Source organism: Labeo rohita, chromosome 15, assembly GCF_022985175.1.
Source record: "Labeo rohita strain BAU-BD-2019 chromosome 15, IGBB_LRoh.1.0, whole genome shotgun sequence".
In the NCBI taxonomy this organism is placed as follows: Eukaryota; Metazoa; Chordata; class Actinopteri; order Cypriniformes; family Cyprinidae; genus Labeo; species Labeo rohita.
Genome location: NC_066883.1, coordinates 12199646 through 12212171, shown reverse-complemented (window position 1 = coordinate 12212171; position 12526 = coordinate 12199646). Strand labels below are relative to the sequence as shown.

Genomic DNA, 12526 nt, shown 5'->3' with positions numbered 1-12526 from the left:
ATATTCCAGACAGTTTTGATCTCTACAGGACCAATATGAAAACCTGGTCCAAACTTGGCTTGACAGAAGGTAAGTTCTTATCCAGAGGTACAATTCTATTACAAAATTTTATAGGCTTTATAGGAGATGGCCATATGGATAATGCAGGAATTGATCCTGTTTTTCGGACCGGAAGATCTTACAGCTTAGAATAAGAAGAGCGGATGTAGTTTACAATAATAACAGGGTTCCTCTCAGAGTCTTCAGAGAAATTTACTGTTTAGTCAAACCATAAAAGTTAAAAGTGTACTCACTCAAATAAAAATGTTACATTTTATACTCACAGAATACAATAGTGGACATTAGTCTTTGACAAAATATAATTAAATAAAAAATAAATAACTATTCTGCATCACAAGATCAAAGAAGCTCTCAGAGAATTATTTTATTTTGAAGATGTTAAATGTGATTTATGATATTGGCCATAAATAATAGTAAAAAAAACAAAAATCTAAACAAATGAACATTTTTTTTAAGGCTTTTAACTAATATCTGCCCCTTTCTATAACAGGGAAGATGAATAGGTTTCATAAAAATGCATGAACTGTATTAGTCATCCTGCAACACTAGAACAGTGGTTCCTAAAACCTGTTTCTGGATCTTCATCAATATTGCTCATTTTGTATGTTTACCTAATCAAACATATTTGATTCTGATCATCAGCTCAATAGTAGATTTCAAACGGGTGTCACACCTAATGCCGGGTTCACACTGCATGATTTTCAAAGTTGTTGCTGCTGTTCTCACACTGCACAAGTACCATCTAGTTGCTATTGTGGGCATACCATACAATGGATTGGAGACAGGGGGTCATACATTACACAATTTCTCAATAGCAAATAATGGAAACAAGTCTGCCTTGTTTACAAACTACATTTCTTAACCATAATGCATGCAAGAATTGATACAGGAAATAGCATGAGATTGCACAAGAGACAGGCGTGCTCAAGTGAGAATGGATGAATTCCTGTCAAAAATGGCATCCTGCAAAAAGCTTACAATCCAAGTTGTCTAGATACTGGAAGAAGAATATGAAGGAGCGATGTTTGCTGGAAGAAGCCACAGTGCTGATATTTTGTTTGAGCCCTACGACTCCACCCCCTGAACTTTCCTTCACCCTGTATCTGCTCTCTCATTGGCTGTAGGTCGTCACTGATGTAATTTTCAATCAAAACACCTTTCACGCCAGATATCTAGCGTGCCAAATATCTCACTGGCATCAGCAATGCATCAACTCTGCTCTTAGATTGCGTCTTTGATTGTCACACACCTGAACAAGCACCAATTTGACTCTGATTTCATTTGTTGGAGATTTCCATAAATCTGTTGGCAAGTGAAAATCAGGGCTTAAAATCGAGCAGTGTGAGGCAATCAGAAAATTTGCAGTGGTGTGTTGGTTGGCTACAAGAACAGGTGTTGTGAACCACTGTACTAATGGCCTCAAAAAAGTAAAAGTAATGGCATCATCAAAAGTAAAAAATAAAGCACATTCAATCTTTTTTTGGTCATTTTATAACACTGTTTCAAAGCAGGCAGGAGTGTGAGAACCTCGCAAAAGGAATTGCATCTTTAATATTGTGGAGTCCCAGAATGCACTGCAGGTACCTCTCAAAGCCCATTCCAAATCCACCATGGGGGACTGAGCCAAACTCTCTCAGCTGTAGATACCTGTCAATCACAAAGATGTTCTCTAAGAGTATGTTACACAACAACAATGTGAAGTTTTTCCTTTGCGTTTTTCAAGTAGAGATGACATTGTCATAACGATCCCCATTCACACAGATCCATGAAAACAACTTAAAACGCTGTATTATGCATGCCAGGCCTCTAGTTGGTAATGTCACTTTGTAAAGCAACACTACACGAACATGTAATTTTCACAAATGCATGTTTTTGTAGTTTAAACAGAGATTATAATGGTCTCATTTTCAAAAACTTGCAGTTTAAAACACATTTTCAAAATTTTGCGTTTTTAGGCCCCCAAAACATTGTTGTATAAACAAACGCCCAAAATGCACAAAAGTTTACCATTTTCAGTTGAAAATGGTCTTGTGTAAACACCCCTTACGTCTAGAATAAAATGTGGGTGGGCTGCAAAAGTTGTTTTTAGAAACCTACCATGCATATGTGTCCTCCAATCCAGCCCTGTGAAAAGAGAGAACACATGTAGGAGATGCGAGTGAGTAGTACTTAGTAAAACATCTGTGAACATGTAATAAGTTTGGAAAGCATATTCCATTTTTGGTGCCATATTTGTGTACAGATAATGAACACATTCTAACATACAGAATATACATTGATCTAACTTGATCTAAAGGGACAGTACAGGCATTTACTGTATAATGTTACAAATATCTATTTAAAATGTTTCTAATTCAAATAAATGCTGTTTTTTAATCTTTCTATTCATTAAAGAATCTTGAAAAAAAAAATGTATTACAGTTACCACAAAAATATTAAGCAGCACAACTGTTTTCAACAGTGTTGATTAAAAAAAAAAAAAAAAAAAAAAAAAAAAAAATTAAACACCAAACCAGCATATTGACATAATTTATCATGTGACACTGGAGTAATATTAAAACAGTTAAAAACAAACAAAATGTTGTTTTTATCTGTAATAATATTTTACAAAATTACTGTTTTTACAGCACATCTGATTAAATAAATGCAGCCTTGGTGAAAAATAAATAATTCCAGCATATGTGACCCTGGACCACAACACCTGTCACAAGGGTAATTTTTTTAACATTGAGATGTATATATCATCTGAAAGCTGAATAAATAAGGTTTCCATCGATGTATGGTTTGTTAGGACAGGAAAATATTTGTCAAAGATACAACTATTTGTAAATCTGAAATCTGAGGGTGCAAACAAATCTAAATACTGGGAAAATCGCCCTTAAAGTTGTTCAAGTGAAGTTCTTAGCAATGCATATTACTAATCAAAAATTAAATTTGATATATTTACAGTAGGAAATTTACTAAAATATCTTAATACTTAATATTCTAATGATTCTTGGCATAAAATAAAAATGTATCATTTTGACCCACACAATATATTTTTGAATATTGCTACAAATATACCCATGCTACTTAAGACTGCTTTTGTGGTCCAGGGTCACATATATTCACATATATTCATTGTTATTAGTACATTGTGAAAAGGGATTCTTTTCTCATTTTTACCGTGCTAGTCGTTGTCTCAAAAGTTCAGGTCTCTCCTCTCTCAGTGATCCACCACAGAGTTCCCCCACTCCAGGCACCAAGAGATCTACAGCAGCTGCCTGTCCAAAAAAAATAATCAAGAATGACTGATTGAGCAATGAGCACTAATGAAAAGAAATGGGCCTAACGGGCATGTTGAATTCAAAAAGACATGCCATAACATGATCACCATCTGACAATTTACTCTAAGCTTTAAACACAAAATATACACATATTTCACACAGATTAGCTGGTCTATTAAAAATTCTTGAGTGGAACTTGTAGCAGGACCACATGTAAAAAAGACTGATAATAAGAGCTGGTTCTTACAGTGTGGTTTGGCTGATCCTGGTTGTCTCGGGCATAAAAAGGCTTTAACTCGTAGGGATAGTTAACGACAAACACTGGGATGTTTCCACAATGTTTTACTAGGAACTTCTCATGTTCTGTCTGAAGATCACAGCCCCACTAATGTAAAGCACACGTAGAGGAAAGAAGGAATAGATGATATTAAAAAAACATCTTCTCAAAATGAAATGCACACTATTGTTAAAAAGTTTGGGTCAGTAAGGTTTTTAATGTTTTAATGTTAATGCAGCCTTGGTGACTCTCAGGCCCATCTAGGCCGTTTTTACTTGATTAAAAATACAGTAAAAACTGTAATATGCTGAGATATAATTACAATTTAAAGGAACTGTTTTCTATTTTCATGCATTTCAAAATGTGATGTACTCCTGTGATGACAAAGCTAAATTTTCAGCATCATTACTCCAGTCTTCAGTGTCACATGATCTTTCAGAATAATTCTAATATGCTGATTTTCTGCGCGAGAAATGTCTTATTTATTCAATGTTGAAAACAGCTTGTGCTGATTAATATTTTAGTGGAAACTGTAATATGTTTGTTTTCTATGGAACCCTGTTTCCAATACTGACTTTTTGTCCTCAGAATTGTGAGATCTAAACTTACAATTGTAAGTTATAAAGTCACAATTGCATGATATAAACTCAAAAGAATTTTCTCAGAATTGCATAATGTAAACTTGGAGAGCTGATCTTTTTCTGTTGAGAAATTCTGAGTTTATATCTCACAATTCTGACTATTTCCTGCAATTCTATATCCCACAATTCTGACTTTATAACTTGCAATTACGAATTTGTATCATGCAATTCTGAGAAGAAAAAAAAATCAGAATACTGGGATTTTAACTCGCAACTGCGAAAAAAAAATATATATATATATTTTTTTTATTCAGTGGCAGAAATGGGCTTCCATAGTTTTGGGATTCTTTGAAAAAAAGTTCAAATTAACAGGATTTATTTGAAATAAAATTTCTTGTACACAGTCACTTTTGATCATTTTCATAAGTATCTCTTATATTATGTATAGTAACTGTTTAAACAAACTTAGTAGTTTACTTGCCTCAGTACTGAATGTAAAGTTCTGTGAACTGCTCTTTAGAATGTCTATGGCCTCAGTGTAAGAAATGCTGTAGGAAGCAAATACAATTCAATTTAAAAGCGTACAATAAAATTATAAGACAGATGACAGCTATACATACTAAAAATTACAATTAATCAATTATAAGATTGATTCTGTTTGAGAGAATTATTACTTTTAACAGCTAATATTCACACAACTTTTGAAAAAAAAAATGTGTAGACTAAACTGAAATGCAATACGTACACATTAAATTTTCTTTTCAACATGAGATCCACTTGGTCCTGGGGATATTCAAATAAGATAAAACATTATCAGTTTATTACAGTCATTATAGTGGAGAACCTCTCAATGCTTTTATACTCATAAAACATAAGGAACAAGCACTGTGCATCATACCCTGTGTCCTGGTGCAATGTATTTGTGAAATAACTCTACATCCTCTGCGCAACAGGACAGCACATGCTCTGTGGTAGCCTTGAATAAATCCTCCATTACCTGGACAATGAGAAATGAAAATAATTCATTATGATATGAACACACTTCCAAATCCATCATAAAACCATAATTGCTTGCTTGATCTTGAGTATTTAGTGTATGTAATTCAGTGAGTGGGAAGGAATGAGTTTTCCATACCTTCATAAGGTCGTCTAGTGATTCAGTGAAGGCAGCCTCTGCCTCTACCATGTAAAACTCTGCCAAGTGTCTCCTACTTTGAGAGTTCTCTGCTCTGAACGTGGGACCGAATGTGTACACTGCTGAAAAAGCCCTGCAGGAGACAAATACAGACACTGAACAATCAAGCTTGGGTTTTATTTTAAGAACAAGTTCTGTTTTTCATTTAATGTAAGAAAGAAATTAGTTTCTGCCACCTTTTTATCTGTACTTGATTATGGTGACGTAGTGTATCGGTTCGCACCATCTTATCTTCTTTCTTCCTTAGATGCTGTTTATCATGGTCCTTTAAGGTTTATCAGATTGTAAATCCTCAACTCATCACTGTACTTTGCATAACAGAATAGGTTGGCCTTCTCTGTCTACTAGAAGAAAAATGCACTGGTACCTAATTATTTATAAAGCCATATTGGGGAGGTTGCCTTTTTATCTCTGTTGTCTTATACAACAAAAAATTGTTGAGAAATATTTCCTTCATTCACAAAATTGTTATACTCTCTCTGTTCCTTTTGTTAGAACAAAGCTAGATAAGAAGGCTTTTATGTATGCAGCTCCATTTGATTGGAATTTTCTTCAGTCGAAACTGAAATTACTAAATTACAATCTCTGGATGTTAAATAAAATAATCTAGCTGATCTCAAACTACTAACCAACATATAGAGGATAATTCCTCTGGTATTTCTGCAGTAATTATGGCAGCCCTGTTTTAAAACTTTTATTAACAGACACACTCTTGATATATTAAATTAAGTTGTCACATACATTTTTAATACATAAATTGATAAATTAAAAACACAATTTCTTTGATTCTGTAAGCCTCAAGAATATGATTATGAATGGTTTTAATAATTACTAAATATTTAACAGTTATTGGGGGGAAAGCAATAATTTCAGTTTAACTTGTTTTTCTGTGTTTTTAGCACTATAATTAAGGTTTATCTGATTTTTAATTTTAATCTTGACATAATTTTAAGTGGTAACCACTGGTCTATTCAACAGTTTCCTCTGCCACAGTAAAATAATGTTTTTAAATTTATTTTACTTAGCAGGCTCTTCTCAACAAATATTGTAATGCAATTGTGTTATATAACAAATAACTTCCTGAACAATTTCATAGCCCTAATAATAAAATAATGCAAAGAACAGATTTTTAATATTGTTAACATAGTGTGGTTAATATGATAGGGTTGTCTAAACTCTTTACCCTGCCATCACCTCCAGGTGCAGTTGTCCTGACACTGTTAAATAAGCTGGCACAGAGAAGAAATGTGGGTTTGGGTCATCTGAGTCATTTTTATGACCTGCAGGCTTCAGAGAACACAAAGAAAGGAAAGTTTTCATTGTTTTAAGGAAGAATCAAAAGTATCCATGTACCGTATTTTGAAATAATATTATTTTGCCTGTTGCTATATTTCACAACTCACTCTTCAATTAAGAAATACATACTAAACTATACAAATGATGTAAATCTGACCTTACCTCAACTTGGAAGAGTTCTCCAGCTCCCTCACAGTCATTTGAGGTGATTACTGGTGTGTGTATCTGCACATAACCGTTATCCTGTAACAACAATTGACACAAGCAATCAAAAGGAAATACAAGCCATGTGAGAATTATTTTTTTTTCATGACCATCATTACATTGCAAATTTGATAGGTAAGAATTAAGCAATGATAATACTGTAAAGCTGCTTTATCACAATCTGTATTTTTTAAAGCGCTGTATAAATAAAGGTGATAATACATTTAAAATAATTTTTACTACTATTCAAAAGTTTTGGGCCAGTAATTTTTTTTTTAATCAAAAGAGACAGTATAAGCACATTTATAATATTATAAATACATAATACGTATAAACACATTCAGTTCATTCTAAATCAATTAAATGCTGTTCTTTAAAATTTTTATTCATTAAGGAATCCTGAAAAAATTATCACAGTTTCCACAGCAGAACTGTTTTTAACACTGATAATAAGAAATGTTTCTTGAGCACCAAATCAGCATATTAGACTAATTTCTCAGGATCATGTGACAGTAAAGACTGGAGTAATAGTGCTGATAATTCAGCTCTGCTTTACAGGAATAAATTATTTTCACAATATTACTGTTTTACTGTATTTTTTAAAATAAATGCAGATTTGGGGTAAGCACTGAGAGCCTTCTTTCAAAAGCATTAAATCTTACTGACACCAAACTTTTGAATGGTAATGTGTAAATTATAACTTGTTACCCTGAAGAATGACTGGATAGCAGTTGTAGCCTCACTGCGTATCCTGAGCAAGGAACTGAAGGCATTTGTTCGGCATCTGAGGTGAGGAAACTGCCTGACGTACTCCAGAGAATGACGCTCCTTGATTTTGAAAGGAAAATCCTAGAACAGACATACTGGGTCAGTACTTTTTATTTTATTTGTTATAAGCCTTTTATTTTATTTAATTTTAATGAATCACTTTTCATCAGTTTTATCTGAATGACCAATTTTCGATGTAAAGACTTACCACAGGATTGCATTCTCCAACCACTTTAATCTGGTGAGCATATAACTCCACATTTTGTTTCTTATTTGGACTCTTCTCCAAGGTGCCAGTGATGTCAACAGCACAGCCAAATGTGAGGTCTCTTGACAAGAAGAGAGGATATAACAAAACTATACATCTACAGGGGCCCCAAAAAGTATTTAATCACAGATTTTTTTTAAGTAGATGTATAAAATCTTCCAATTGTGCTATATTTCATTACAATAAATGTCGCTTAGTTTGATACTTTGATATTTAATACAATGACATCCATTCATCTTTGTGTGGTTTTAAGTGTTTAAACACCTTTTGGAGCCACTGCATATATCCACACTTGCATGACATTTAAAACAGTAATCCAGGGTTTGCCACTCTGGCCCTCGAGGTCCACTTTCCTGTAGAGTTCAGCTCAAACCCTAATCAAACACACCTAAACAAGCTAATCAAGGTCTTCAGAACTACTAGAAGGTTACTGGCAGGTAATTTCGATCAAGTCTGGAGGTAAACTCTGCAGGAAAGTGGACCTCAAGGGCCAGAGTTGAGAACCCATGTAGTAACTAGGGCTGTGTATTGTCAAGAATCTGGCGATACGATACAGGGGTTTCGATACGATATGTTGTGATACATTGCGATAATGTAAGCAAGGCGATATATTGAGATATTTCTTATTTTAAGAGTAGTATATAATTTTAGAAAAAAAAAAGACAGTGGGATCTGTATTTGCATTAATCAGTCCCTGTAACATTCAATTTTATTGAAGCACTTTTTATGCAGTATGAGTAAATGTGGAAAATAAAGTGATTGCAGGATTCTTCGGTTAATAAATGTATAAAATGTAAGCTTTTATTTATATTTTTAGACCCTGCTTTAAAGGTTCACAGTTTAAGTTTACAATTGTAACATACAGGCTTAGACTAAACCAGGATTAGGCCATAGTTCAATTAGGACATTTAAGTCATTTTTATAAACGTGCCTAAGAAAAAAACGTTACTGGTATGCATCTTGAGACAAAACCAGGCCCAGTGCCTTTGTTTGAGCCTTTGTTTTGTCTCAAGATGCATACCAGTAACGTAACATGTTTTAAGAACAATCAGTGCAAGTTTCTTTCAGTTGAACTTACATTTTAGTCTGGGACTAGGCTTTAAGCCTTGTCTATAAAAGCTGGGGACAATGTCATAACATTTTGATCTGACCTTAAGAATTACATCTGCTTAATATCAATATCAATAAAAATAATTTAAAAAAAAAGTGCTTGCAAGATTCCTAAAGAAAACAAAGTAATTGTAAAACAATACAACAAACACAATTATTGAACATTTTCAGAACCTTTTTTGTTATAAGAATTTTACAAGTTTTGGATTCCACAAATTTGTATTTATGTTCAATGTGGAATCGCCAAGACCGCGACGCAAGCCCCTTTCACAAGGGCCACAGCACGGCCACCACCCCTCCACACAGCAGAAGCACCCCGTGCAGCTGAGGCGGTGTGGGCAGTCCCGGGGCAGAAGTTGCCACAAAAGCCGAAATGACGCCACACTTCAGCTTTGTACACCAAGGCGGGAGCATGAATTCTTCTTTCATTCTTCATTACTGACAAAGAACTATATTAACGCTAACATTAGTGGCGTCCCTTTATGCTAGTATTTCCTGTCACTGTTTAAGTTCAGAGATAAGAGAAGACTGCACTCTAGTGGTCGGAATATAAACTCAAAATGAAGCAACTGCCATGAATTTTGTATGATTTTTTTTATATAATATCGATATTGCGTTTTTGAGAATCGATACAGTATCGGCAAACAAAATATCGCAATACTCATGTGTATCCATATTTTCTTACACCCCTAGTAGTAACCCATATTATTCTGAGCTCAAAGACAGTGTTCAATACACAAATGCAAAGATAAGCACCTGCTATTCAATTGCGAGCTGGCAACGACCTGTAGAGGTTGCAATGAACTTCCATCATTCACATGTAAGAAGAGGTTGTCTTTCTGTGGCCGGACCGATCGAACCCACCCCTGCAGGAACACCAAACATATTAGCATATGTAATGATCACAGATGTTTATTCAGCTATAGACTATTCAACTCACTTTTGCTAGTTAAATTCGACCATTAACAATCTTCAACAGTGTATACCAGTGTTGTTTTAGCATTATTAATATACTTTTTTTTTTTTTTTATATTTACATTTTTTTATTATATATATATACATACATATATATATATATATATATATATATATATATATATATATATATATATATATATATATACATATACACTACCATTCAAAAGTTTGGGGTCAGTAAGACTTGTAATAGTCTTTAAAGAAGTCTCTTATGCTCATCAAGGCTGCATTTATTTGATTAAAAATATAGAAAAAAAACCCAGTAATATTGCAAATGTTTTTACAATATAAAATAATGTTTTTTATTTTAACATACTTTAAAATAGAATTTATTCCTGTGATGAAAAGCTGAATTTTTATCAGCTGTTACTCCAGTCTTAAGTGTCACATGATCCTTCAGAAATCATTCTAATATGCGGATTTATTATTAGAATGATCAATGTTGGATAATATCAACAGTTGTGCTGCCAAATATTTTTTGGAACCTGTGATTTTTTTTTTTTTTTTCAGGATTCTTTCATGAATAACAAGTTTAAAAAGTACAGTGTTTATTCAAAATATAAATATTTTATAACAATGTAAATTATTTATTATTAACTTTTAATAAACTTTTAATTATTAACTTATTACATCCTTGGTGAACAAAAGTATTAATTTCTTAAAAAAAAAAACAAAAAAACAATAAAAATGTACTGACCCCAAACTTTTGAACGGTAGTGTGTGTGTATATATATATATATATATATATATATATATAATACATTTTGCATTTGGGTAATTACGTATCAACTACACGTGATCTCCCTGGCACAATTTTTTGATTTCATCAATATTTTTTCTGAAGGAAGACAAACGTATAGTGATGAAATTCAAAATATTAAATGCCACAGATGCATATTTACTGTGTAATCCACTATTTTGTAGAAGAGGTATCAAAAAAATAATTTTCACCTGAGATTCAGAACCAAATTATAGAGGTGTAAAAATGACTTCAGAAACATGGCAGCATCATATTATTTTTACATCAAGATTGATAGGTTTAGTACTAAAATCTGCTCACTTTAGCAATCTTTGTTGCAGTATATGCCAGTGGTGACCACTGAAAAATTGGAAAAGCACTTTTCAGGTTTTTTCCTCCAAAGTTTGCATGCCTGTAATTTAAGAAGTATTAAAGATATTTTAATGCTCTTTTAGATTTCGGGGCTTAACAAACTTTGCTTTTGGCATGATCATTTTTAAGGCTCTATATGATTCAGTTCCAGAGATATTGGAATTTCAATATGGCTCCAGGAGTAAAAAGTGTTTACATTTTCAAGTCATTTTTACAATCCTGTAATTTTGGCGGATTACTCAGTAAATATACATCTGTGACATTTAATATTTTGGCTTTCATCACCATACATGTTTATCTTTCTTCAGAAAAATATAGTGACAAAATAAAAAAATTGAGCTGTGGAAATTTCAGTAGTTCGTAGCTGTTTCTGTTTTAGTTTCTGTTATTTTAGTACATCAGTTAAACTAAATGACAAGGAGAAATGTTCGTTAAAATTGCTCTACAATGACCCCACTGTCTCTTTGGTAAACAAATATGAACTTTTAACAGAAACTTTATGAGGACAAAATTAATGTCCATGACTGAAATGACTGATTCACACAATAAATAATGGAATGGCTTAACTCTGTATGTGCATGCATATGTAATAATTAATGTTTTTATAACAATTTGGGTCTGATACAATAAAAGCAATACGTAAAAGTCCAAGTAGCAAAATGAAATGATGAACACATTTTCAAAGTTTTAATGTTCTCACCTGTATTCTAATATTTGATCCTGTCTCTTTGCTTGACAGTGCATCAGACACTCTTACTTTCTTGGATAACATGCGACTGCAGTGTCGCTGAAAGATTTTTGAGCTACATCTACAGAATAATGACATGGTGAAAGCAGGAATCCTCTGTAATGTGAGCGACATCATGTTGCATGTAAGTGTAAGCGGAGAGATTCAACACGGCTTATGAATGTCTGGATCCAGCTTGCTTTTCTCTGCTTCCTCCGCTATGATAACGGTGCCTTTCACGTCCAGTCGCTGGGATATAATGTTACAGCTCTATTAATTTAATCTCAGTAGTTTCTCTATTAGTCTCATCGGTCTCTGTTTTGACATTCACTCTGCTCTCCACATGCTTCCTGAAATCGAATCAACGTCATGAGAAACGTGATACGTACGTAGCGTCTCATTGGTTGAACTTTGACAAGCGCAGTAGATGAACTGAAGAAGTGTTCGAATGTACGGTGAGTCACTTTAAAGAATCGTTTCAGAACGATTCTTTCTGGCTCGTCGTGTTACATAAATTACGTACCAGATTACAGTAAAACCACCATTAATTACACAGTGCTCATTATGTCCCAGTACAGATTGTTTAGCTGATTCAGCTCATAAAAATAAACTTATGTCTTAACTTATGTTCTTATTATCAGCCCACTCGGTTCCCGGCTCATTCATATATAGGAGTCGTTTATTG

The 12526-nt window shown here is 33.4% G+C and overlaps 1 protein-coding gene across 1 annotated transcript; it reads right to left on the bottom strand.

Annotated features, from left to right (window-relative positions):
* Nucleotides 1-206: 206 nt before the first annotated feature.
* On the bottom strand, nt 207-12214 carry nars2 (asparaginyl-tRNA synthetase 2, mitochondrial). The gene is made up of 14 exons (XM_051128633.1): nt 11815-12214; nt 9782-9891; nt 7856-7976; nt 7588-7728; nt 6838-6918; nt 6563-6666; nt 5320-5452; nt 5083-5181; nt 4930-4967; nt 4666-4732; nt 3574-3711; nt 3226-3323; nt 2158-2184; nt 207-1707 (listed from the first exon to the last, which is right to left on the bottom strand). Exons 1-14 carry the CDS (start codon nt 11977-11979, stop codon nt 1563-1565), a joined length of 1467 nt encoding a protein of 488 aa, XP_050984590.1. The 5' UTR covers nt 11980-12214; the 3' UTR covers nt 207-1562.
* Nucleotides 12215-12526: the final 312 nt, after the last annotated feature.

Coding starts and splice junctions, on each gene's coding strand:
- nars2 (XM_051128633.1), bottom strand. CDS start 11,979: ATGATGTCGCTCACATTACAGAGGATTCCTGCTTTCACCATGTCATTA. Junction 7,729..7,855: donor TTGGAGAATGCAATCCTGTG/GTAAGTCTTTAC, acceptor TGTCTGTTCTAG/GATTTTCCTTTCAAAATCAA. Junction 3,712..4,665: donor ACTTTACATTCAGTACTGAG/GCAAGTAAACTA, acceptor GCTTTACATTAG/TGGGGCTGTGATCTTCAGAC.